Source organism: Gorilla gorilla, chromosome 10, assembly GCF_029281585.2.
Source record: "Gorilla gorilla gorilla isolate KB3781 chromosome 10, NHGRI_mGorGor1-v2.1_pri, whole genome shotgun sequence".
Taxonomy (NCBI): domain Eukaryota; kingdom Metazoa; phylum Chordata; class Mammalia; order Primates; family Hominidae; genus Gorilla; species Gorilla gorilla.
In genome coordinates, this window is record NC_073234.2 from 38,866,549 (window position 1) to 38,892,924 (window position 26,376).

Here is a 26,376-nt window from a genome sequence, read left to right on the forward strand (position 1 = left end):
ATTGCTAAGCACATAAATAAATAAAATTATGAAACTTTTAAAAGGAGTCATTTTTTTCTTTTAAAACTCAAATTTATTGAGATGTAATTTATATACAATAAATTATAGAATCCCTTAAACTTATATAATTTGATGAGTTCTGACAAACATGTGGGCCCACGAAACTATGGCCACAATTGACAACCGAAATATTTCCATCACCCCAAAAGTTTTCTTGTGCTCCTTTGCCACCCATCTCTTCCTCTACCCGTGGCCCCAGGCAAACACCCATGTGATTTATTCACTGAAGATCAACGGGCATTTTCTATGATTTTTATATGAACAGATTAATTCAGTATGTGCTCATTTGGGCCCACCTTCTTCCACTTAGAATATTTGTGAAATTCTTCCACTTTGTTCTGTTTATCAGTAGTTTGTACCTTTTATTACCAAGCAGTATTCTATTGTACGAGTACACCATATTTTGCTTATCCATTTACCTGCTGGTGAATTTTCCAGGTTCTGACTATTGTTAAAAAAAAAAAAAAGCTGCTATGAACATTCATATATATAAGTCACTGTGAGGACATACGTTTTCATTTATCTTGGGTAAATATCTGGAAGTGAAATGGATGGGTCATCTGTTAAGAATAGGTTTAACTTTTTAAGAAACCGCCAGTTGGCTGGGCATGGTGGCTCACGCCTGTAAACCCAGCACTTTGGGAGGCTGAGGTGGGCGGTTCACTTGAGGCCAGGATTTGAAGGCCAGCCTGGCCAACATGGTGAAACCCTGTCTCTACTAAAAATACAAAAATTAGTTGGGTGTGGTGGTGCACACCTGTAATCTCAGCTACTTGGGAGCCTGAGGCACGAGAATCCCTTGAGCCCGGGAGGTGGAAGGTTGCAGTGAGCCAAAATTGCGCCACTGCACTCCAGCCCGGGCAACAGAGCAAGACACTATCTCAAAAAAAGAAAAGAAAAGAAAAGAAAAGAAAGAAACCGCCAGTTTCCCCAGTGGTTTTACAATTTTACATTTCTGCCAGCAGTATACGTGAATTTAGAACTATCCCTACATCCTCCATAACACTTGGTACGGTCTTTTTTCATTGTAACTATTCTAATGGAAGCATAATATTATTTCCTTATGGTTTTAATTTGTGTCCCTAATAATAACACTATACTTCTTTTCATGTGTTTCTCACCCATTTGAATATATTATTTTAATGAAGTGTCTGTTGAAACCATTTGTCCATACTTAATTGGGTTGTCTGTGTTATGAATTTTTTTTTTATTATACTTTAAGTTTTAGGGTACATGTGCACAATGTGCAGGTTAGTTACATATGTGTACATGTGCCATGCTGGTGTGCTGCACCCATTAACTCGTCATTTAGCATTAGGTATATCTCCTAATGCTATCCCTCCCCCCACCTCACAACAGGCCCCAGAGTGTGATGTTCCCCTTCCTGTGTCCATGTGTTCTTATTGTTCAATTCCCACCTATGAGTGAGAATATGCGGTGTTTGGTTTTTTGTTCTTGCGATAGTTTACTGAGAATGATGATTTCCAATTTCATCCATGTCCCTACAAAGGACATGAACTCATCATTTTTTATGGCTGCATAGTATTCCATGGTGTATATGTGCCACATTTTCTTAATCCAGTCTATCATTGTTGGACATTTGGGTTGGTTCCAAGTCTTTGCTATTGTGAATAGTGCCGCAATAAACATACGTGTGCATGTGTCTTTATAGCAGCATGATTTATAGTCCTTTGGGTATATACCCAGTAATGGGATGGCTGGGTCAAATGGTATTTCTAGTTCGTTATGAATGAATTTTAAGAGTTCTTTATATAGTCTAGATATAAGTCCTTTGTCAGATATTTGTATTTTCCTACATTCTGTGGCTTACTCAAGGATTTTAGTTTTTGTGCCCTAATAAATCTTTACCTACCCCAGTATCACAAAGATTTTCTCCTATTTATCCTTCCAAAAGTTTTCTACTTTTAAAAGAAGTCATTCTTGGAGAAAAACATAATGGTAGTTTTAGAATCAATGCCTATCACCTTAACTATATTAAAAATTTTAAAAGACACAAGCCTTTGATATCGCTACTACTCTTTAGTTTTCAACATAAAGGAAAGACACAGTACATAGTTATACAGAAGCCTTCATATTACTCAATTTTATACTATTTCTTTATACTTGATTTTTCTCATCCCCAATTATTGCATTTCCAAATTAACCAACATACTAAAATAAATCCTATAATCAGTTCTTATTTCTCTAGTAGATCAAATGAAAACCTTTAATAAAACTTTAAATATATGCATCAGAACAATAATTTGATAGCTAGAAACCAAGAGGAACGATACACAAAAGGATATACAAAATATATATAATATTTATATAGCTCATATAAGCCTAAAAGAATAAACTCTTTGCAATTAAAATCTCATTATGATCTAAGAACATCACTTGATATAGTATACACAGCTTAATGTGACAGTATACTGTACTTCTTTATAAGCCATGCAAATTATAATAAAGCTATTACTGAGAGTCTAAAAAATTCCTTAGACTATAATTCATTTACTGCTATGGTACTCTCTACTTTCTGTTCTTTAGAAATATTTCATAATAAAAAACTTTTTAAAAAGTGAAATAAATAATAGAATGGCTCTTACATGTTCCAAAGTGGGTGGGAGTGATGACAAAATGAGAACTAGCCATCATACATGCAATCTTATCTAGTATAAATGGTGAAAGAAGATTTGTCTAGCCATTTAAGAAACATATTTGAACTGTCTGGTTTACATACTATATACATGCGAAATTATGGGTAGGGAGAGCTATCACAGGGAATCTAAAATACTGAAGGCAGTATCTTTTTTTTTTTTTTTTTTTTTTTTTGAGACGGAGTCTCACTCTGTCGCCCAGGGTGGAGTGCAGTGACACGATCTTGGCTCACTGCAAGCTCTGCCTCCTGAGTTCACGCCATTCTCCTGCCTCAGCCTCCCGAGTAGCCGGGACTACAGGCGCCCGCCACTACGCCTGGCTAATTTTTTGTATTTTTAGTAGAGACGGGGTTTCACCATATTAGCCAGGATGGTCTTGATCTCCTAACCTTGTGATCTTACAACAGTTTTTTTTTTCTTAGTTCCCTCCTTCCCTATTCTTACTCTTGGGCTACTTTCTCTCTTTTTTCCATTTCCTATTCACAACTCAGCCTGTTGGCTGTACGCAAGGGGCTTTGCTTAAGCACCCCAACGTGATTTCAACTCTAACCTGGAAAAAATAAGGTACCAACAGTTATTAACATGCAATGTCAATCATCACCATAGCTGCTTTTGGTTCAAATGGCACCAAGCTTTTCTCTTTCAGCCAGCTTATTCAAATACTGTCTCAAAGCACATATGAACTCTGGCAAACAGTTTTCCTACCTTAGAAAGTGCCTCATCATGAACTACTGTATTGGTTGTTAAAAGAACAAGAACTGTTTGAAGTAGCTTAAGTTCTTCAAGACTATTCTCCATTAGCTGCCAAAGCATGTTAATTATATTTCCAGCTGCAGTCTGTAAAATAGTTATTTTAATTATTGTCAACAAATACAATATAGATGTTGATGTCCCTAAATAAGAGAAGGTATACAAACCTACATCAGCTGAAGAGGATTTCTTGATCACAATAACAAAACCCATATTTTTAGATCTCTAGATCCAAACACATCTCTCAAGTAATTTAGGACTTACAATCAATTCTCTCCCTCAAAAATTGTAATATCCTATTTGAATATATACAAATAGCAGCAAGCAGTTTTGTAATACCTAGTCAAAATCACAGCTCATTTCTACAATAATGTTGATAGATTGTATTTGGACATGAATAATACGGACATATGCAAATTAGCTATAAGCCTGCTGTTTCAGATACAAATACTTCATTTACAGTATGCTACAGAAAAAAAATGCAACCCATATTAACAACACATTGGCACACTCAATTAAATCTGACATTGTTTAAGATGATACATTAATGTCAAAACATTTATCACTTCTATTATAGTACTTATGGAGTACAAAATTAAGAATAACACCATTAAATTTGAGACCAACATGCAGATTCATGGTTAAGAAATATTTTTTCTCATTTTTCCATCATAAGGTTAGATATGAACAATACGTTTAAGTTAATGAAAAACAAATTATTACTCCATATAATCTAGGAAAGAGAGTCATGCTCTTCCCTCCTTTTTTTATAAAAGAAAAATTAAATAACCAATTAAATTGAAAACTTGCTTGAGTCTCAAAATTTTCATCTACATTACTGAACTGTGACTTCTTAGATTACGAATGACTTGCAAAAATACTTTTTGTGAGTGTTTAATGAGGAGAAAATTTGGCAATATTTTTAAATAAAGCCATTTTCTCCGAGCACACTGCTATTTGTAAAAGTTTTATATTAAATATCAGGTATGTTTCATTCTCCTTTCATGAAAACTTCTGATTCAACTCTTAGGTGAAGTTTAGATAAAATCTTCATATTACCTCAGACACGACTTCATGTGACATGAGTCTCTGAATAGCAGCCAAACATAGCTGAGTGATCTTCGGTTCCTTGGTTCCACAACCCATTAAAAAAGGCTGTACAACCTCTGAGCTGTTCTCTTTCAGTGCTTCATTTAGAACACATATAAAGTAAATTATTAAAATTAATCTATAATTAAGAATGCATTTTTATATAATTACAACCACTAATAGCGATCTCAAAAAAAATCCACTTTAAGTAAAATAAACACCAAAACAAAAATCAAGTAGCAAGAGTTAAAATACCTTGGACAGACACTCCAGACTCTGTATCTAAGCTATACGCCTTAACTACTGCTTTCCCATGCTTTTCTCCTAACACTCTGTCCTTTGGTTCTCCTCCATCTTCTGCTACAAACTCTATTAGGACATGGATTTTCAAAACTTCTTTCCCACCTCAAAAAAGCACTCTATTTCTTCATATACTGCAGGAGGGAAAACATAAATAAGAATTCCCACCCTAGAATAGAATCATTAAAAATAGTACATACATCATCCCCACAATACTTGTAAATGAATATTAAGAAATTTCCTAGAATTTTATTATATGCCTTGAATTTAAACAGCCCTAATTTCTTCAAGAAATAAACACATTTCATTAAAAACAATAACATTACTCCTCTTATTACTGAAACAGCACTTTAAATTAATTGGGAACACATGCTATAATTCCAAACCTTAATTTAACTTCTTCTACCAAGCCAGCTCACTCAGAAGTTTTTAAGTGGCAATAAAAATGTAAGAGGTTAGAAAATGCACAAACTGAATTACACATAATTAAATTTACAAAATGAAATTAAATCTACACACATTTACTGAAAGGCTACACAAAGATGGATAAAACAAGTTTGTCATCCTTACAGAATTTGAATAAATGACACGGAATTCCAAGTCAAGAGAACATTAAACTCATAAGCGATTATTTGTTTTGTGTTTGTGTGTGTGTATGTGTGTATGTGTGTGTGTGTCTGTGTGTGTCTTTTTGGTTTTTTTTGTTTTGTTTTTTTGAGACGGAATCTTGTTCTGTCCCCAGGCTGGAGAGCAGTGGCGCGATCTTGGCTCACTGCAACCTCCGACTTCCTGGTTCAAGTGATTCTCCTGCCTCAGCCTCCCAAGCAGCTGGGATTACAGGCATGCACCACCACGCCCAGCTAATTTTTGTATTTTTAGTAGAGACGGGGTTTCACCATGTTAGCCAGGATGGTCTCGATCTCCTGACCTCGTGATCCACCCGCCTCAGCCTCCCAAAGTGCTGGCATTACAGGTGTGAGCCACCGTGCCCGGCTGTGATTATTTTTTATTAAAAGAACTAACTCTATCAGTTATTTTTTGAGGTAAGACATGCAATAAAGACATATAAATCTAAGTTTTAAAATGTTTCTCAAAAGAAATTGACACAAAGTAATTCAGAATCACCATTAAAAATGTAAAACCAGTGTTAACATTAATTTTATCATTTAAATCCTCACCTTCTTCTTCCAAAGCTGTCTTTATGGTATGGTAAATTAAGACTACAACTTCCTACAGCCTGCGCTGCAAAGTCCCTCAGTATGCCAGCATAAATTACTGATTTAGCACAGCTAAAGATGGCAAATGTAACTGGCAATGAACAGTGTTCCCAAAAGGGCTCCCTGTCCTTATTCCCTTGCCTTCTTGTACACAAAGGTTTTGATTCAAACCTAGAGACAAATTTTCCATAACGATATGAATGATTAAAAGATGATGACCATAAAGCTCCTCATAAAGCTTCAATAAAATGATTAAATATCCTACCAGATTTAATCCTGCCAGAACCACTGAAGTGTGAGGCAACCCCTATCTCTGCTGAACACTCCTTATTAAATGTTATTCAGGCAAATTAAAAGCTCTTAATAGTAACCAAGTTACATTTATAATTTTTATGTGTTAATATGTTTCTCATTTCAGCATCTCAATAATCTTAGAGAGTTTACAGGGCCTGATGCAGCCCTACTGATATAGTAAGTAGGTAGTAAAGCCAGAATTTGAAAATACCATATGTCTTCTAACTCCTGGTTCACTATTCTTCCTACAATATTATGCTGCCATTCCTTATGGTACATAGCAACCTGACAATAATGGAAGTTAAAAGAGGACCCAGTGATTTGCACTTTAAAGTTGTCTGCCTGAAGTCTTCAGACAAATAAAGGAAAATGAACTCATTTTCATAAAAAACAAAAAAGAAGATATACTTTCATAGGGTTTAAGATGCCAATGATTTTAAGACATACCCATAGTATCACAACAACAAAAAAAGTCAGTGACAATTAAACTACGACACAATGCTTTCTAATCACTTAGAATTTTTCTTCACAATTTCATCCTCTGGGCCATAAACAGCACTGGGAATGAACACCTTATTTCTTGAAAGAATACTTCACTATTGTCTCTGAGATTTTCTTCTAAGTCAATGGCACCCATTCTGCATGTTTTGTTACTGGTGCTTTTTTCATCTTACCACAAGATGTTAACAGAAAGTTTTCAATAACTAGGGTGACACTTTAAACAGCAATTCAACTCAACGTATGTGGTATCAACAATGCATGCAACTCAACTGATGTGATAATAACATGAAGAACCATGAACAAGTTCATGCACATATTGAAAAAGATAACTACAACATCACCTGGCTCATAATGATTCTAAGATGCCATCAACTGCAAGATGCATACCAATCAGGGGATGTTAAAAGGTGAAAAAACTGTGCATATTAAAATCAACAAAATAAGGTGAGTCATGGTGAAATGCTGTGTACATGTTGGCTACAACCAGGTCTATCAAGCCGAGATAAACTTACAGTAGTAATAGAAATTAATTTTTAAATTTATTTTAATGTAATTCAAAGGAATCAAACATCTATTTCTCATCTTTTCCCTCCCAATTTATATGAGAATAATCAAAAAGGAAGTTTATATGTTATCTAGAATAAATGATCAACAAAACAATAAAACCTATTTATCTATTCTAAGTCTTCTGAAGTATACTTTGAAAAACAAAAACACATCCACTGTATTGAGATCATAATTCAGTAAGAGAAAAATCATAAGGAAAAAAGTTATTGCTTTTCCTTTTCTTCTTTAAAAAGTGGTAATAGTCCAAAAAAGTATAAATTATTCTTGCTCTTCCAACTGAGAGATATCCACTCTCCACAGTAACTTTAATAATATGTTAGTTAATGATAGCTTTACGTAAATACCTTCCTACAGACTGAGATTTTAGAAATCACACTGAGGAAAAGACTGTACATCAATATAAAGAAGACATTTTACTTTAACCATTTTGTATGTCATTCCAGAAAAAAACAAAACAAAACAAAACAAAAAACAGAAAAAGCTGATTCTTTTTGATGAAAGTTGTTTCTATTTTCATTAAAACATAAAAATAGGTTACGGAGAGGGATAAAAGAAAAAGTTTATTTTCTGCCTAAGTCCCTCAATAAGTGTAACTCTTTAATAGAGTAACACTATGTGTTGGATAAATATTGTATTTCCAAATTATATAACTGTGAGATCAAATGATGCACTTTCACACACCTGAAAAAGGTCCACCAGGTCCCCATATCCTAGGGGTTTCCTTGCTCTGAGCAGTTTCACTGCATAATTGCAGTTTTTATCCTGGAAAAAAAGAATTAAACTAGGATACCCCACTATGAATCATATTAACAGGTGTAATAAAAGTTTTATTGTGAAAAATTTTAACAGCCATTAAAAAATAAACTTCAATTCTTATGAAAGAAAATGTGACTTAGACATTATTTTGATACTCAAAATGCTTAAAATCTAGTTCTGGGGAAGACTGACATTCCTAACAACATTAAAAGGTATTTTATGGGTTCAAAACGTCTGAAAATATATTTAAATGATTCAAGAATGAGGACAAATGAAAGTCTAGGCAGTTTCACATTAAAAGCACATTACAGGAAAGGGAAGGGCTATTTAACAAATGATGTTGGTTCAATTGGTTAGTAATTTTGCAAAAGAAAAAATCTAAGTCCTTACATTACCCTACATATTATTAAGAAAAATCAAACCATAAAATAAAAATGACTATCAACTATGTAGAAGGAGAAGGTCATCCTAAGTGCAGAGCTACAAAATAAATCAGAAAAAGTGGTTAGGTTATATAAAACTGAAAAGCCTCTAGATAAAAAAATTAAAAGGTAAATAGCCTAGAAAAAATATGATATCAACATGATGGGAGGTTAATATTTTTCCTGTATCAATAGCTCAAGCAATTTGACAAGGAAATCACAAAAGTTCGAAGAAATGAATGTAAAATTTTAAAAAAGAATAATTTAATACAGGGAAAAATGATCAACATCTAGTGGAAGTGAGAATTCATTTGTCTATTTAATTACCAAAAGACTTTTAAAAATAATAATCCTGGCAAGGAGGTTATAAAAATATGCTCACTTATTGTTGGTAAAGGTATATAAACTTTCATCTTTTTGGAAAGCAGTATGGTAACATATTCTAAGAATTTTAAACATATTCATACCCTTTAACTTTATAATCCCACTTATAGAAATTTATTAAGAAATAATTCTAAATACTGAAACATGCCTAACATAAGGAAATTGTTAAACTACTATCCACTTGCTGAAATATCATACAGCAATTTTATTAAATTTTTTTAATTTCTTTTTCTTTATTATAGTTTAAGTTCTGGGATACATGTGCAGAACGTGCAAGTTTGTTACACAGGTATACATATCCATGGTGGTTTGCTGCACCCATCAACCCATCATCTACATTAGGTATTTCTTCTAATGCTATCCCTCCCCTATCATACAGCAATTTAAAACATTTAAAAAGACTGGCATCAAAGAAAAATATTTATAACAAAAAACACGAATGATATAAGAATGTAAATTTTAAAAAGAAAAAAAGAATAAATAAAAGCACACTGTACTGTAGATAAACTATGCAATCTCCCTGGCTCAACAGGTCAATTTCTGAAAATGGCATTATTTACAGCCCCTCGTGTCTTCTAGCCTGGATTTTAGAAATAGCTTCCCAAAAGATCTCTGCCTAAATGATGATACACTGAAATATATCCTCCACACTGCTATCCTAATTTACTTAAAATATAAATATGAACGTGTCACTTCCCTGACTCAAACTCTTCCCATCATGCTGCTCAGGATATCACATAATGGCCCCTATAAAATTCCTGACACCTATTCCCCCTTCATACTTTACAGTCAGGCAACACTTCAATAGTGTATCCGAATACACCAAGCTCTATACACAAATCTCATAGTATTTAAGAAGTCCCCTTTACTTTATACTTTTATATTTTATTTGCCTGGCTAAGTCTTCCTCAGGCTTCCAGACTCAGTCTCAGATTCCCAGGCTGGGTTAGGTGCCTTCCCTATGTCCCCATAACAACCCTCTCTATACTTCTACCTTGGCATTAACCACATAGTATAAAAATTCTATGCTGAGGGTCAGTCTCCTTCATTTTTCTGTTATCTGGTTGACATGAACTTAAGATGATAAAACTCACGTACTCAAATCACGTAAAATTAAAGAGAGGTAGAAAAACATACTAGAGGCAGCAATGACTTAGTTGCCTCTTAGTGTAATTTATTTATTAGCCTACATTTAAAGAGGGCTTACTATTTCCCATGTAGGATGCTAAATACTGGCAACATAAGTCACAATAAGATGTTGACTCTGACCTCAGGGAGTATGTCATCTAGAAGAAAAAGTTTCTAGAAAAGGTCTTCAAAAGCCAAATGAAGGAGTAGGTAGGCTAAACAGAATGAAGGGCACAAACATTTCTTTCAAGTGTATTTCTTGTATTTCCATATAGACTGGAGGTGAATTTCATTACCCATCTTTATATCTCCTCTAATGATTCTTACATAATTATTTACTCATTAGGAATATGTTGCATGATATATTCTATAGATGTTTGTAAAATATCACAAGCACATTTATTGATAAGAAAATATATTATATAAATATAAATGTATTCAATTTTAAAAGCAAATAAATTACCTTTTAAAATCAGAAAAAAATTCCAAAGTATATTTACTCATTGCTACTTAAAGACCTTTTAGTTATGAGCTCTTTAAAAAGAAGATGAGGGAACAACATGTGAAAAAAGAACAAAAGTCACATCTACTGATTATTTATGTAAAAATTCTTTATGTATACTGACAGCAGCTGAAAGCAGCCACAGGTAGATGTAACCACTACGGTTTGGGGTAGGAGCTAAATATACAATGTTAAAAGATACCACAACTTCATTGATTTCCTTGTTACAAATATTTATGCAAAAAGCAGATTATGTAATTTTTGTATAACAAAGAATTTCTGAATTTTTAGTATACTATAAGCTAGGATAATAAATGCAATTTGTAATATATAATATTCATATAATAAATGTAAGATTAAGGCATTTGGCCTTGTAAATGAAAACTTTATGTTGCTATCTCTCATTTTCAAAGTTTTATTTTTAAAGAAAATGGAAATTTTGAAATAATGATCTGTACATCTGAATCAATGCTGACATTACCTGGCATAGCATTCCCACTTATGTCAGCATTCATGACAGCAGTGAAAACAAAGAAAAATAAACATTAAAGGAGGATGCTTAAAAGAAGGGGAGATGTAAAGCAAAGACTTATTCTGAAATATAAATAATATTCCCTTGGAAAATAAATCTAAGAAACCTAAAGTTGACTAGAAATCTATGCCGAGTATCATTAATTAAACTACTTGATCCAAATTAAAAGTTATCATTCTTACAACAAATCTTTATATATTCTGAATATACAGAGACATATGAGATTTCAATATCCAATCTCATTTGAGACTCCTCAATTGTTTGGTATTTTTGACATACATTAGAGCACAAAAGTAGTATAGTCTCCTATAGTCTCAAGTACCATAAAGAAGTAAATACTTCTCAGGAAATTTTAAAAAGTTAACTAAAAATTTTTCTCAGTATTAACTGTACTCTTAATTATATAGTTTAGAAACTATATACTGACTAATTTAAACTCTGTTTTGAAGAGCCTCTGATTTTCAAGATGATAGTAGTCTATAAATCTACAACTTTTAGGTATAATTGCTTTAAATACTTCAGAAAAAATACTAGGATAAAGTTTAAGTGCGAATATACCTCCTCAAATATATGGGCTCTGGAAAGTACGAAGATTAAAACATGACTATTAATTGTATTTGCACCAGATCTGTTCTAACTTGATTTGAATAATGCAAATTGAATTAAAATGAAATTAACAGGCTGCCTATATATTTAAATCATACCGACTAAGTCAAAATTTTTCTTACTCATCTTAAGAGTAATTTATTAGACATTTTACTTGGGATAGAATGCTGGAATAACGGTGATCCTCTGAGGAAATCAGTCTTTTTTTAAAAAAAGTCTTCCACAAACTATAAAACCAATAAAAATTTGTATTATTGGAGAATAATTAAGGACTTACCACAGTATCAACAATGATACTAGCAACAGTAAATATTTTAAATATTTACAGTGATATTCTAATACGATTGGCCTATGGTAAGTCTCCAACATAAAAATATCCAGGTCATCATTTTTCTTTAAACACCAATTTCCCCACAGTAGCTAATCTGCCTAATGTACATCTCCCATTAAAACCCACATGCTGGCCGGACGCAGTGGCTCACGCCTGTAATCCCAACACTTGGAGAGGCCGAGGCGGGAGAACCACGAGGTCAGGAGTTCGAAACCAGCCTGGCCAACATGATGAAACCCTGTCTCTACTAAAAATACAAAAATTAGCCAGATGTGGTGTTGGGCACCTGAAATCTCAGCTACTCGGGTGGCTGAGGCAGGAGAATCGCTTGAACCCAGCAGGCAGAGGTTGCAGTAAGCCGAGATCACACCATTGCACTCCAGCTGGGACAACAAGAGCGAAAGTCCATCTCAGGAAAAACAAACAGACAAACAAAAAAAACCCACTTGCCAGCCTTTCTAACCCTACCATGTGCACCTCTGCCTTTACCCACCACTTTCACTATACCCCTTCTCAATATGCACACAGAGCATTACTTACTTCTGTGCATAATGTTATAAAACTATTTGGTGTTTTGATAGACTGTTCAAAATCAGGGAAAAAGCTGTGGGAAACAGATGTAATTGAGGAGCGCTTACGCTAAGGGCAAATTTCCAGCAAAGCTGGATAGCCTAAGTGAAATCCACTCTTGCCCCCTGATCCTTAATCTGACCCCAAAAATCTTAATTTCATTTCATAACACTCTGAAATCCCACCAGTTAGAGATTTACTGGTATCCCTTTTAAAAAATGTAAAGTATATGAAAGTTAAAGAGATTATTTACTATTTGGACTCTGTGTAAATTAATTTAATAGGACTACTTTCCTCATAGATTAGCTGAGATCAACAGCACTACTGGAACTGGAAATGCAGATTAAAGGATCACTGAAGCAAGCACTGGTTACGTACGTAATACTTGGGAGTAAGTGGCTAACGTGGAAACCTGGTGATACCATGGTAGCACACTGTAGCAGGAAGAACATGGGCTCCTGAACACTCCTGGATTTTAATCTGGTTCTACCACCTTTCCTGTGACCTTGGGCAAGTAACTTAACCTCTTCACATCTCAATTAGCTCTACTATCAAGTAAGATAATATTTCCCCACAAGGTTGTTATGTAAGATAGAATGACACGAGTGCCTTGCATATAACAGATTCTTAAAAAAAAAAAAAGCCCGTTTACCTCTTTTCCATGTTCATTATTGAGGCAAGAACAAAAGGCACCAAGGAAGAGAAAGGAGTGGACTGGGGAGAAAAGAAGGATGCCAAAGAGAAACTCCTGAAAATTCCTCCTTGAAAATCGGGTTCAATCAAGAGAAGGTAAGAAAATATTTTTGTTTTCTTTTCTCTACTTCACTCTCATTCTTTTTTCATGATCATACTGCCTTAATCCCAAGACTCAAAATTCATATGGTACAACTAAATACAGAAGACTATGTTATGAACTGTTCGTATTATATTAAAGAGAAAGTAGATCACAGAAGGTGGACTGAGAACCAATCTTTCATTCAATACAAAGGAACAAATATTACTGAATGCTTTTTATGGTGTGTCTCAGGTGATTAGCAGGAAGTGGAGGAGAATGCGAAGATGAGTAAGAAAAAATTCCTTGCGTTTAAGGAGTCAGTAGTGTTAAGCTTTCTGATTTCAGAGAATTTTTGTAGCATTCGTCTCTGGGAAACACAGTCAGTTCATAAGTTATGGACTTTTGCCCATTCTGTATCATTATGAATAGCATATGTTAGGGCATGAGGAAGAAATGTTACAGAAAACTGATGGCTTTTACAATAAAGATTCTACTTTTACTATTAGTCAAATTTTTGTTTATTATTAAATTTTTAATACAAAAAATTACCTGCCAAAATTTCAGTGTTTCGTGCAGCAATTGTTTTAACTTTTATTATTCCTGATTCAGCAGCCTGCAAGAATAAAAATAATTAGAACAAAATTTACTGCCAAAATGAATTATCTATGGAAAATAAGTCATATGTGATAGACAAAATATCAAGCACAAAGTCAGTCACTACCCTACCACCTTTTTAATTTTCAAACCATCAGATACTAAGCCCAGTAGTGACATATACGTTAAATGTAATAAAACATGATTAATTTGATTATTCACACGCAAACTCTGAATGCACTACAACATGCTGCCTTCCTCTGCCTTAAGGCATTATCTGGAATACCTCAATCCCCTGCAAAGTTAAATTTTCCAAGAATAAAAATAACAAACAAAAACCAAATCTACTGAAAATAATTAGGCTCCTTTTCCCCATTTCAAGCCTCCTCTCCCTCCACCACACACAAAAAAATTATAGAACACTGCAAAATCAAGTAAAACTACTGTGTTGGATTTATTTATTTATTTTTAATGGAGTTTTTTGCTCTTGTTGCCCAGGCTGGAGTCCAATGGCACGATCTTGGCTCACTACAACCTCCGCCTCCCTGGTTCAAGCCATTCTCCTGCCTCAGCCTCCCAAGTAGCTGGGATTACAGGCACCCACCACCATGCCTGGCTAATTTTTGTATTTTTAGTAGAGTGTTTTATTTTTGTACTTTTTGTATTTTTAGTTGGCCAGGCTGGTCTTGAACTCCTGATCTCAAGTGATCCACCCATCTCAGCCTCCCAAAGTGCCAGGATTACAGGCATGGGCTACCATGCCCAGACCTGTGTTGGATTTTAAAAGCTACTTTGTTTTCTTTTTTGAGAATGGATAACCAAACACTTCATTAACCGTAGTATGTTTAGCGGGCAGTACTGGCAAGTCACATAGTATTTTACAGAATGCCACAGAACTGCACTGTCCAATTTGGTAGCCATTTGGCTACATGTGGCTATTAAGCACTTGAAATGTGGCCAGTATGAATTGAGCTATGCTCTAAGTGTAAAATATATACTAGGTTTTGAAGACTTAGTATTAAAAAAAAGAATATAACCTATCCCCTAAATATTTATACTGACTACATGTTGAAATAATATTTCAAATTATTATGTTAAATTATTATTAAAATTAAATGTCTGTTTCTTTTTACTTTTTTTCCCCTTTTTTTTAGAGACAGGATCTTGCTGTACTGCCCAGCCTGGAGGGCAATGCCACAATCATGGCTTACAGCAGCCTCAAACTACTGGGCTCAAGTGATCCTTCCACCACCGTCTTCCAAGGAGCTGGTACTATAGGTACATGCCACCACGTCCAGCTAATTTTTTAATTTTTTTGATAGAGACAGGGCCTTGCTATATTGCCTAGGCTAGTCTTGAACTCCTGGCCTCAACCGATCCTCCCACCTCAGCCTCCCAAAGTGCTAAGATTACAAGCATGAGCCACTGCACCTGGCTTCTTTTTACTTTTTAATGCAGTTAAAAATTACATATATGTATTACATCTGTAGCCCACATTATAATTCCATTGAAGAGTGCTGAGATATAATATTGACATATTATTTCCATCATAGAAACTTGGAACATTTTTATTATTTAGAAACATGCTATTTTATACATACACTGTTATCTATACTTCCAAAGATAGTAAGTACGTACTCATAAGAAGCTATATGTACAAGTTTTCTTATTAATTTGCTTGCTACTTGGTCATTTATTTTATCTCTTACTGCTTGCTAAGGGACAAGTGGTAGCAGTCTCTAAAGGTTTAAAAATAATTATGTAAAAACACCAGTATGCTATGGCCTGTTAGTCTGACAAACAATGAATTGATGTCTAAAATAAAGAACACATTGTAAGATATACCATGTGCAGTAGACTTCTGTCATTTTGTTGGCTCCAAGCATGTCAAGCCCTTGCTTGTGTTTGAAGAATTCCTAACTTCATAAATTTTGGTGCAAAACAGAGCCTATCTTCTATTATTAAAACTGAAAATGTAGATGCTTTTCCACATGCCCTGCTGGCAGCCTATGCTTACCCACAGAGATGTACCCACCAGCAATTTTGAATGTAGAACCTAGTAACAAAGAGCAGAGACAACAAAGAATTCTTTCTGATGACAGCAATAGTGAAAGCAGTATCTAGATTCCGAAGGCAGCAGAACCAGTAGTGGCCTAGAGTGACCAGCATACCCAGAAGTGCAATCAACAGCATCCAGTCATCATTCAGCAGACACAGCCGTAACAGTCACGCTGGCATGAGTTTTGCCATGGTTCTAGTTGTTTAGCCTCCCCTTTGTTTATACACTTTTTCTAGGGCTGGCTCCATCCAGCCTTCTACCAACTCTGTAAACCACTCAATATCCTATCAGTAAAGTTTATTTCAGCTTAAATCAGCCAGAGTCAGCTTTCATTGCTCACAACTAAGAAGCCTAATGGATACACTAGGACTTATTTGTAAAACTTTAGAAAATGGAAAGGTCCCAAATTAAATTAATACATCTCCTAGAAGAAAAACATGGTCAAAATGAATTACTTCAGGGAAAGATGATTGGTTTTCTGATTACTTGGGCAGTGTATATTAGAAACACCAGAAGCTTTTAAATAAGTCCTGATGCCCCGATTGCAACCTAGTTAAGCCAGAATGACTGCTGGTGGGAGACAGCCATCAGTAATTTTTTTTTTTTTTTTTTTTTTTTTTGAGACAGAGTCTCGCTCTGTTGCCCAGGCTGGCTCCATCTCTGCTCACTGTAAGCTCCGCCTCCCGGTTTCACGCCATTCTCCTGCCTCAGCCTCCTGAGCAGCTGGGACTACAGGCACCCACCACCACGCCCAGCTAATTTTTTGTATTTTTAGTAGAGACGAGGTTTCACCATGTTAGCCAGGATGGTCTCCATCACCTGACCTCGTGATCTGCCTGCCTCAGCCTCCCAAAGTGCTGGGATTACAGGCGTGAGCCACCACGCCTGGCAGAGCCACCAGTATTTTTAAAAATCTTCACGTGATTCCAATATATGGTAAAATTTAAGAGACTACAGCAATAATATAAGCAAGAGATGATGATGGATTGGCCCAAGATTGTTAGTGATAGAGATGGTAAGAAGTGGTGAGATTCTCGATATACCTTGAAGATGTACAAACCACAGCAAATTTACTACTGTAAAAATTATAGAACACTGAAATTATTATGTGTATTTTGTAACATTCACACACCCCATCTCAAATTATCTTGGATCAATTTCTTACTGAGGCAGTGGAAATTAATCTGTGGTCACTGAAATTTCTTCCATCCTCATTTTCAAGTTTAACTTCTCCCCTTTCTCACTATGGCCCTATATACCTTGCATAGGTCCAAAGTCAATATGTGGTTTTGCTTCGGTGCAAACCAAAATTGATTAAATTGAACCATCATAAATATGGATGTAATTTATCCAGACTTTCTAAATTCTAGTCAGTCAAACCTTAACAGTTTCCAAAATCCATCCTGTAGCATGCTAGATGACAGATGTCAGTAAATGATTTCAAATTCGCCATAGTCCTGATTTCCTGAGATGAATAAGAGTTGAACCATGAATGTGTGCACATGTCTAATAAATATCTTTATGCAAACACACAATAAGGAGAAGGAAAAGAAGTTTGTTTTTCATTTTGAGACCAGGTCTTACTCTGTCACCTAGGCTGAAGTGTTAATGGCAGGATCACAGATCACTGCAGCATGGACCTCTAGGCTCAAGCAATCCATCCATCTCAGCCTCCTGAGTAGCCTGGGACCACAGGCACACACCACCACACCTGGCTGATTTTTTTTGTTTTTTGTTTTTTGTTTTGTAGAGACAGGGTCTCCCTATGCTATCTAGGCTGGTCTCAAACTCCTGGACTCAAGCGATTCCCCTGTCTCAGCTTCCCAAAGTGCTGAGATTATAGGGGTGAGCCACCATGCCTGGTCAAGTATTTTTTAAGTAGTTCCAAAATGGTATTTTAAAAGATACGTAACCAGTATTTTCATTCCTAAATTCAAGGAATTGCCAAAAGGACTGTTTGTTGCCTTAGATATAATTAGACCTATCACATAGCTCCTCATTTTTAACATACAAGTTTCTATTGTCAAAATGCTCTGGAATTGTATCATCTTATTCTCATAGGCACCCTGTGTTGATGGAAAATTTCACTATCAATGATTATTGACACACTTGTATATCACTTAGGTATGAAATAAGACTAGCCTATATCTTTAAGGTTATTCTGTATGAACAGAGGTCTTCGCAATCAGATTTCCTTCTATGTATCAAGGATTGCAGGTGAGAAAAAAATTGTTAGCTTCTTGCTTTAAAAGTATTCCCTATTCTGATCAGATACCACGTATATCTGCAGGGAACCTAATAAATTGTAAACATGGTTGTTGTTGTTTTTCCTTAATTGATACTCATGCAAAAAAAAAAAGAAGAAGAAAAGAAGATGAAAAAAGTTCTACAGACTTGAACAGAAATGATATAGGTTAAGGTAAGTAATCTTATGTATTGCTGAGGACAATCTATGAGTTGGAAAGAATGCCAAAGCCTTAAATACACTGCAGCATTTAATATGTTACTCTTAATCTTCTCAAGAAACATTTTCTTCTTTTCTCAAAACCCTTTGCTGACTGCTTTTCTAAGACCACCTAGAATATCCTTGACCTCATTTCTCACTCAGTAAACTCTTCCTGTGTAATACCATACAGCCAGCCCTCCATATCCACTGGTTTTGCATCTGTAGATTCAACCAACTGCAGATCAAAAATACTTGGGGGGGGGATATACACACACACACACACACATTTTAAAATACAGTATAACAACTATTTACATAGCATTTACACTGTATTAGGTATTATTTAGAAATGACTGAAATATGGGAAGATGTGCACACGTTATGTGCAAATATTACAACATTTCATATCAGGGGCTTGAATATCCTCAGATTTTGGTATTCCCTGGGGTTCTTGGAACCAATTCCCTGCAGATATCAAAGGATGGCTGTAATTTCATGGTTTCATTTACTTTCTAACTGCTGAAGACTTCTAAATTATATTCCTGTTCCTGATCTGTCTCCTATACTACAGAAATTATTAACCTAAATGTTTAAAAGGCACCTTAAATTCGACATGTTGAAAATAGATGTTATCATTTCCTTCTACCCCCAAACTCCTACCTCGGCCAGAAAAATCTATTTCTTCTTTCTACAATTTCTGTTTTTCTTACCAGCAGCATCATCTATCCAGTCACTGACCAGATACCAGGGTTTTTTCCCTCAACTCACAAGTCTAATCAGCCATGAAGTCTTTTTGGTTAACCTATCTTGTACCTTTTTCTCAAATCTCACTCCCACACTTTAGTTCAACACTCATTATCAACCTAAATGAAGAAATGTCTCTACCTACAATCCTGTCCTCCATCCATCCACTGTCTCAATTCTTCAATGATTCCCTAGTGCCCACTCCTACCAGTGTTTCTCAAAATTTAGTACAGTAGTGTAAGGACATCTTTTAAAAGGAAGAAACAAACTATGGACCTACCCTGTCACTGACAAATTTACATGTATATATAAATACAATCAGGAATATACTCTTTATAGGTCTTAAATTATAATGCCAACATATTCACAAATGAAATACAAACCCAAATTAGTACTAATTTAATGTGACAAATAATGCTTTGCTGAAATTAAACCATTAGTAACAACAAGATGATAGCTATAGACATATGGTGCAGGTCCTTCTGATTTTGTCACCCTCCTAGTGTCATAAGCAGTGACGGAAATCTTTTCTTCCATCACTTTCTTCTATGGTAACTACTGAAAAGTCTTTCTACCTTTAGTACTGTCTATGGCTTGTACCTGTAACACTTTATCTTATTCATCTCATTATGTCTGTTTCTTCATACTACCTATAAGAATAATAAAGATAAGAAATAGATCTCATTCATATCTCTATATTATTGTCTATCCCAGTGCCTTTCATACAGTAGCTATATAATAAATGTTCCCAAGGGAAGAAATGGAAAGTTCTAAATGTACCAGAAAAACTTGTTGGTATTTTATACACACACACACACACACACACACACACACAAATTATATCTACAAGTGCCAATTCTAACTCACTTAAAAAGGGGAGAGAGAGGGATGGACTTTACTGTATCACAAATTGAAACATCCAGAGGAAGTCTGATCCAGAGATTTACAATGTCATCAGGGTTGCATTTTCACTTATCTGCCATTCTCTTGGTTCTGCCCTGTTCCATGAGTAGGTTCATCCTCAGGCTACATCCAACCTTGGCAACAACGGCTGCAGCCATTCCACACCTCAAATTTCATATGACACCATTTTGAAGGAGAGAAAGGGTCTCTTTCAGTAGCTCTAGAGAAAGAAAGAGAAAACTTTTCTTTCCCAGAAGCACTCGCTAGCATTATGTAACTTGCGCAGGAATGGAGGTGAGGTGGGGAGCAGTTAGGAGGATTTAAAGTAGACTAATCTAGGCCAGAAGTAGTGGCTCACGCCTGTACTCCCAGCACTTTGGGAGCTCAAGGCGAGAGGATCGCTTGAGCCTCAGAGCTCGTGACCAGCCTGGGCAACATAGGCAGATGCTGTCTCTAAAAAAAAAAAAAAAAAAAATTAGGCAAACATGGTGGTGTGAGCCTGTAGTATCAGATACTCGAGAGGCTGAGATGGGAGCTCAGGAGGTCGAGGCTACAGTGAGTTGTGATTGCACTGCCACACTCCGGCCTGGGCAACAGAGAAAGACCCTGTCTCAAAATAAATAAATAAAAATAAAGTAGATTAAGTTAATTATGGTACCCTAGAGTTAGGAATGAGAATCCAAAGGGTTGAAAATGAGAGAACATAGCCTACCACTGAAGGAAGCAAAAGGGAATGGAGGTAGCAAAGGAATTAACAAATGTCCACTCAAAACTATGTACAGATTTACACACACACAAAAAGTTATTTAAAAGGTTACTTTTTTTTTCACAAAAGTTGCTGTTCTGCTTGGTTTTGTTTTTGAGATAAGGCATCACTCTGTCAACAGTAGTGTAAGGACATCCTTTGAAAGGAAAAAACAAACTATGGACCTACCCAGTACAGTGACACCTTCATAACTCACTGCAGCATTGAATTCCTGGGCTCAACCAATCCTCCTGCCTCAGTCTCCCAAATGGCCGGGACTATAGGCACACACCACCACGTCCAGCTAATTTTTTAGTAGAGATGGGGGTCTTGCTATGTTGCCCAGGCTAGTCTCGAATTCCTATCTCAGTGATCCTCCAGTCTTGGCCTCCCAAAGTCCCAGGATTATATGCATAAGCTTCCACACCTAACCCCTGCTCTGTTTTTAAATAACAAATGTTTTTCACGACTTCTATGAGAATAAAACCTGGATATTAAGGCAAATTTACCAAAGGTCCAAATTATTTTTCCACAGGACACAGCATGAAACAAGAGCTAAAGAAGAAATGTGAGGCTGGGCATGGTGGCTCATGCCTGTAATCCCAATACTTTGGGAGGCTGAGGTGGGTGGATCATTTGAAGTCAGGCATTCAAGACTAGCCTGGCCAACATAGTGAAACCCCGTCTCTACTAAAAATACAAAAAATTAGCCGGGCAGTAGTGGTGTGCACCTGTAATACCAGCTACTCAGGAGGCTGAGGCAAGAGAATCGCTTGAGCCTGGGAGGCATAGGTTGCAGTAAGCCTAGATCATGCCACTGCACTCCAGCCTGGGCGATGGAGTGAGACTCTGTCTCAAAAAAAAAAAGTGAAATTCAAGTTAATGGCAACTTAGATAAAATAATGTACTAATGAGACACAAGAGAGGTATGGAGCTGCCTGAAGACTTGTGATTTCAGATGTCAGGTAAAATCAAAAGACCTGAAGTCAAGTGTACACTGGGAGTACTTGATACATCTAGAACACCCTTTAGGTGATAAAATGCTCACAAAACAAATACTACATTGAAATCAATAAGATTTTCTTCTGTAACATTCAATTATTCTACAACCCTAAAACCTTCTAAAAATATATACCTATATGACATTCTATTCTAGAACCTCTGGCTTCTAGAAAACAAAATTTCCTTAACAAATCAAAGACTGGAATGCAGATTACATGTATATAACTAAAAATATATACATGGTATTCCCACATAGGTGGTATGCTTTTTCCTTCCTTTTCTTTTCTTTTTGAGACGGAGTTTAGCTCTCGTTGCCCAGGCTGGAGTGCAATGGCGAGATCTCGGCTCACTGCAACCTCCACCTCCCGGGTTCAAGCGATTCTCCTGCCTCAGCCTCCCGAGTAGCGGGGATTACAGGCGTCCGCCACCATGCCCAGGTAATTTTTTGTATTTTTAGTAGAGATGGGGTTTCACCACATTGGCCAGGCTGGTCGTGAACTCCTGACCTCAGGTTATCAGCCCGCCTCAGCCTCCCAAAATGCTGGGATTACAGGCATGAGCCACTGTGCCCGGCTGAAGACTAAATTTTTAAGAAAAGGAGGATGGGTGTGGTGGCTCACGCTTGTAATCCCAGCACTTTGGGAGGCTGAGGCGGGCTGATCATGAGGTCAGGAGTTCATGACCAGCCTGGCCAACATGGTGAAACTAAAATACAAAATTACTAAAAATACTAAATTACTAAATGCTAAATTCACTATACTGCAAAGCATTTGTATACCTAGGAGGTGCTAATTAGATACTTGTTGAAGATTATTTTTTTTTTTAAAGATAGAGTTTCACTCTTTCACCCAGGCTAAATTACTAGATTACTGAAAATATTCTACCAAAAATACAAAAATTAGCTGGGCATGATAGCGGGTGCCTGTAATCCCAGCCACTTTGGAGGCTGAGGCATGAGAATCGCTTGAACCTGGGAGGTGGTGGTTGCAGTGAGCCAAGATCACACCACTACACTCCAGCCTGGGCAAGAGTGAGAGACTCCATCTCCAAAAATAACAACAACAAAAAAAAAACAAAGAAGCCATAACATGAAAGAGAGAAGCAGTAGGACATATTTGGAGACTAGCAGGTAACCTAGTTGGGGTGAAGCATAAAGGCATATGAAGAAGACTTGAGGGTGATAAAGCTAAAAAGGAAGGTTAGGAAAATCAAGAGAATATTAAATGCTATGTTAGAGTACTATAAGTAGAGTAGACATTGTGGGCTTCTGTATGGGTGACACACAGAATGATTTGAAGTCATGTATGCTATTAATGTATGTCAAAGGCCAGGCATAATGTTACTAATAGAATCTGGAACTAGCATAATAGCTGAGAAAACAGAAAAAAGGAGAAGTATGCTAAAAATTACAGAGCTGGAAGGAACAGGTGACAGTGAATAAAGAGAGATGAGGGAGAGAAGATAGCCAAATATGACTAAAGTAGGCAACAGTGCTAGATACCATTAACAAAACAACTGAAATAGGGGGAAAATGACGTTTTGAGGAAAAGACCAGTTCAATTACAAGAAGTTCTATCTGGCTGGCCGCGATGGCTCACACCTGTAATCCTAGCACTTTGAGAGGCTGAGGCGGGCAGATAACCTGAGGTCGGGAGTTTGAGACCAGCCTGACCAACACAGAGAAACCCCATCTCTACTAAATATACAAAATTAGCCAGGCATGGTGACGGGCATCTGTAATCCCAGCTACTCAGGAAGCTGAGGCAAGAGAATCACTTGAACCCGGGAGGCAGAAGTTGCAGTGAGCCGAGATTGCACCACTGCACTCCAGCCTGGATAACACAAGTGAAACTTGTCTCAAAAGAAAAGAAAAGAAAAAGAAGAGGCCAGGCGCAGTGGCTCACACCTGTAACCCCAACACTTTGGGAGGCCGAGGTGGGTGGATCACCTGAGGTCAGGAGTTCGAGACCAGCCTGGCCAACATGGTGAAACCCATCTCTACTGAAAATACAAAAATTAGCTGGGCGTGGTGGCAGGCGCCTGTAATCCCAGCTACTCAGGAGGCTGAGGCAGGAGAATCGCTTGAACCTGGGAGGCGGAGGTTGCAGTGAGCTGAGATTGCGCCATTGCACTTAAGCCTGGGGGACAAGAGCGAGACTTTGTCTCAGAAAAAAAAAAAAAGAAAAGAAAAGAAAAAAGTTCTACTGACGCATGTGAAAAAACATCCTAGATGTGTTTGATGTGCAGCTGGAAATGCAGATCTACACTCAGTAAAGAGAGCAAATGACTGAAGTAGATTTAAGAGTCATCAGCATCGTAGCAAGGCCAGAGGCAATAGGAGTGGATGATGCCAAGCAGGTGAGCATGGAGAAAGGGAGGATCTGAAGAGAGAACCTGGGAGACACTTGTATGTAAAGAAAAGGATGGCCGGGCACAGTGGCTCGGGTCTGTAATCCCAGCACTTTGGGAGGCTGAGGCAGGTGGATTGCTTGAGCTCAGGGGTTTGCGACCAGTCCAGACAACATGGCAAAACCCTGTCACTATGAAAAAATACAAAAATTTGCCAGCCGTGGTGGCATCTGCCTACAGTCCCAGCTACTCAGGAGGCTGAGGTGGGAGGATCATTTGAGCCTGGGAGACAGAGGCTGCAGTGAGCCAAGATAGCCCACTGCACTCCAACCAGGGTGACAGAGTAAGACCCTGTCTCAAAAAATAGAAACAAAAAGAAAAAGAAAAGGATGTGGAATACTGAGAGGGTAAACAGGGAAGTACAGTGTTACAAAACTCAAAACTAGAGGGTTCCAAGATGGAAAGAATAACCAATAGTAACAAATAATGAAGCAAGGTAAACAAATGGGAACAATAACAAAAACAAGAAAGTTGTAAAGGCATGTGCAGCATGATATAATGGAAAATGGGAGAGGAGTTAGAGATGGACTCACATGGACTCACATACCATTTCCACCATTTTCCAGCTTTACTACCTTATGCAAATTACTAAACCTGTCTATACCAGTTTCCTCATCTGTAAAATGAAATATTTAATATGGCATGTTGCATTAGAGTCTAAGGATGCAAAGTTCCAAGCCTAGTGGGAAGGCAACATTTTATTCAACCTTGAGTTAACTTCATGAGACTAAAGGCAATTTCTCAATTATTTCTGTGTTCCTGCTGTGCTTTTTTAGGAGACTCATAAATTTCTGTTAAATTGTAACAGTAACAGCAAAACCTTCTACTTCATACATGGTTGAAAATGTTCAGCTATGCTTACGTAAAGGAAAAAAGAAAAATAAATCAAATTTTGAAATATGTCTTCCTTTTTGGCTTATAAGTTAGAGAATATGTCTTTTATTTTTTCTATCACCAAAGCACAGGTAATCATTTATTTCAGTTTATAGCTTTCAATATATAAAGCATGAATATATTATATTACGCTTATGGAAGAAAGAACACAATGTCAAGAGGAAGAAACTACATTATAAAATACTAAACCAAAACAGATCCCAAGTAAGCTCGTAAAGATTATCCAGCCCTCATCTTCAATGTCATAAGGTCGTGCAAATGAGGTGTTAACCCAACCAGGAGAGCCAATGACATTAGTCACAGTCCCTAAATATCTGATTAAATGGCAAATCCTGTCACAGTAAGTAGAAGGCATCTCTTTCACTAGGGGTCTCCCTAAGCCAGTTAACAAAGCAAAACACCTGGATACTGAGGAACTCTATCACAAGAAACCTTTGCTTTTCTCTGCCAGCCAATTTCTATCAGGCCTGAATGGGTAACAGGAAACTTAAACTACATAGCCTAGGAAGACTACTTGCACTTTTAAATTATTTATACCCGTACTGATTCTGCATCATTTAAAAAGAGAGAAAAGGAATCTATCCAATTCCCTAATTCTGACCACCTAAACTCAAATGAACTTCTTTCCCTTTACTCTTCTACCACCCATTCCCTGGACTTCATCATCCTCTAGTGCTGGGCAATGTGAAATGCAATATTCCCACCATTGTCCCAACTCCTATCCTTCTAGCTCTCTCACTCCCCAACCCCACTGCTCTTTGATGAAATAGGTGCTGCTAGCCTTTAACCTTCCCATCATCATCCAATCAGTCCAAACTATTGGCTTTCCTTCTTTGGGAATCCAACCTAGCTCTCACAATCCACCATTATTTCAACCACTCTTCCTGCTAAGACTCTTAAGTGTTCCAAGACAATTTCTCCTCCACTTCTCCAAAGTGATCCACTGCTCTCCTCAAACTTGCCACCCCCTACTTCTTTTATCACTTAATTATTCCTACTAACAAGCTTGTTTCTTATCTTCGCAAGAAAGCAGAGGCCACAGACCAAACTGCCCACAACTTGTCGCTCCCTTCTGTCAAATTTGTCACATTCAAACCCGGTTTTTCCTTTGTCCTTCCTCTGTCAGAAGGTAATGTGTC

At 36.7% G+C, this 26,376-nt stretch overlaps 1 protein-coding gene across 5 annotated transcripts in view; it reads right to left on the bottom strand.

Annotated features, from left to right (window-relative positions):
• Positions 1 to 26,376, bottom strand: part of MON2 (MON2 homolog, regulator of endosome-to-Golgi trafficking) — a 130,272-nt gene that overhangs the window by 98,483 nt on the left and 5,413 nt on the right. For 3 of the 5 annotated variants that reach the window (XM_004053489.5, XM_004053488.5, XM_031000799.3), the window contains exons 2-4: positions 13,991 to 14,054; positions 4,527 to 4,654; positions 3,423 to 3,554 (exon numbers count right to left, since the gene is read on the bottom strand). In XM_004053489.5, coding sequence (XP_004053537.1) covers positions 3,423 to 3,554; positions 4,527 to 4,654; positions 13,991 to 14,054 — 324 coding nt within the window. Of the gene's footprint in view, positions 1 to 3,422; positions 3,555 to 4,526; positions 4,655 to 8,116; positions 8,198 to 13,990; positions 14,055 to 20,151; positions 21,406 to 26,376 lie in introns of those variants that run through there. The other 2 variants (XM_055358090.2, XM_055358089.2) reach the window with 2 other exon arrangements.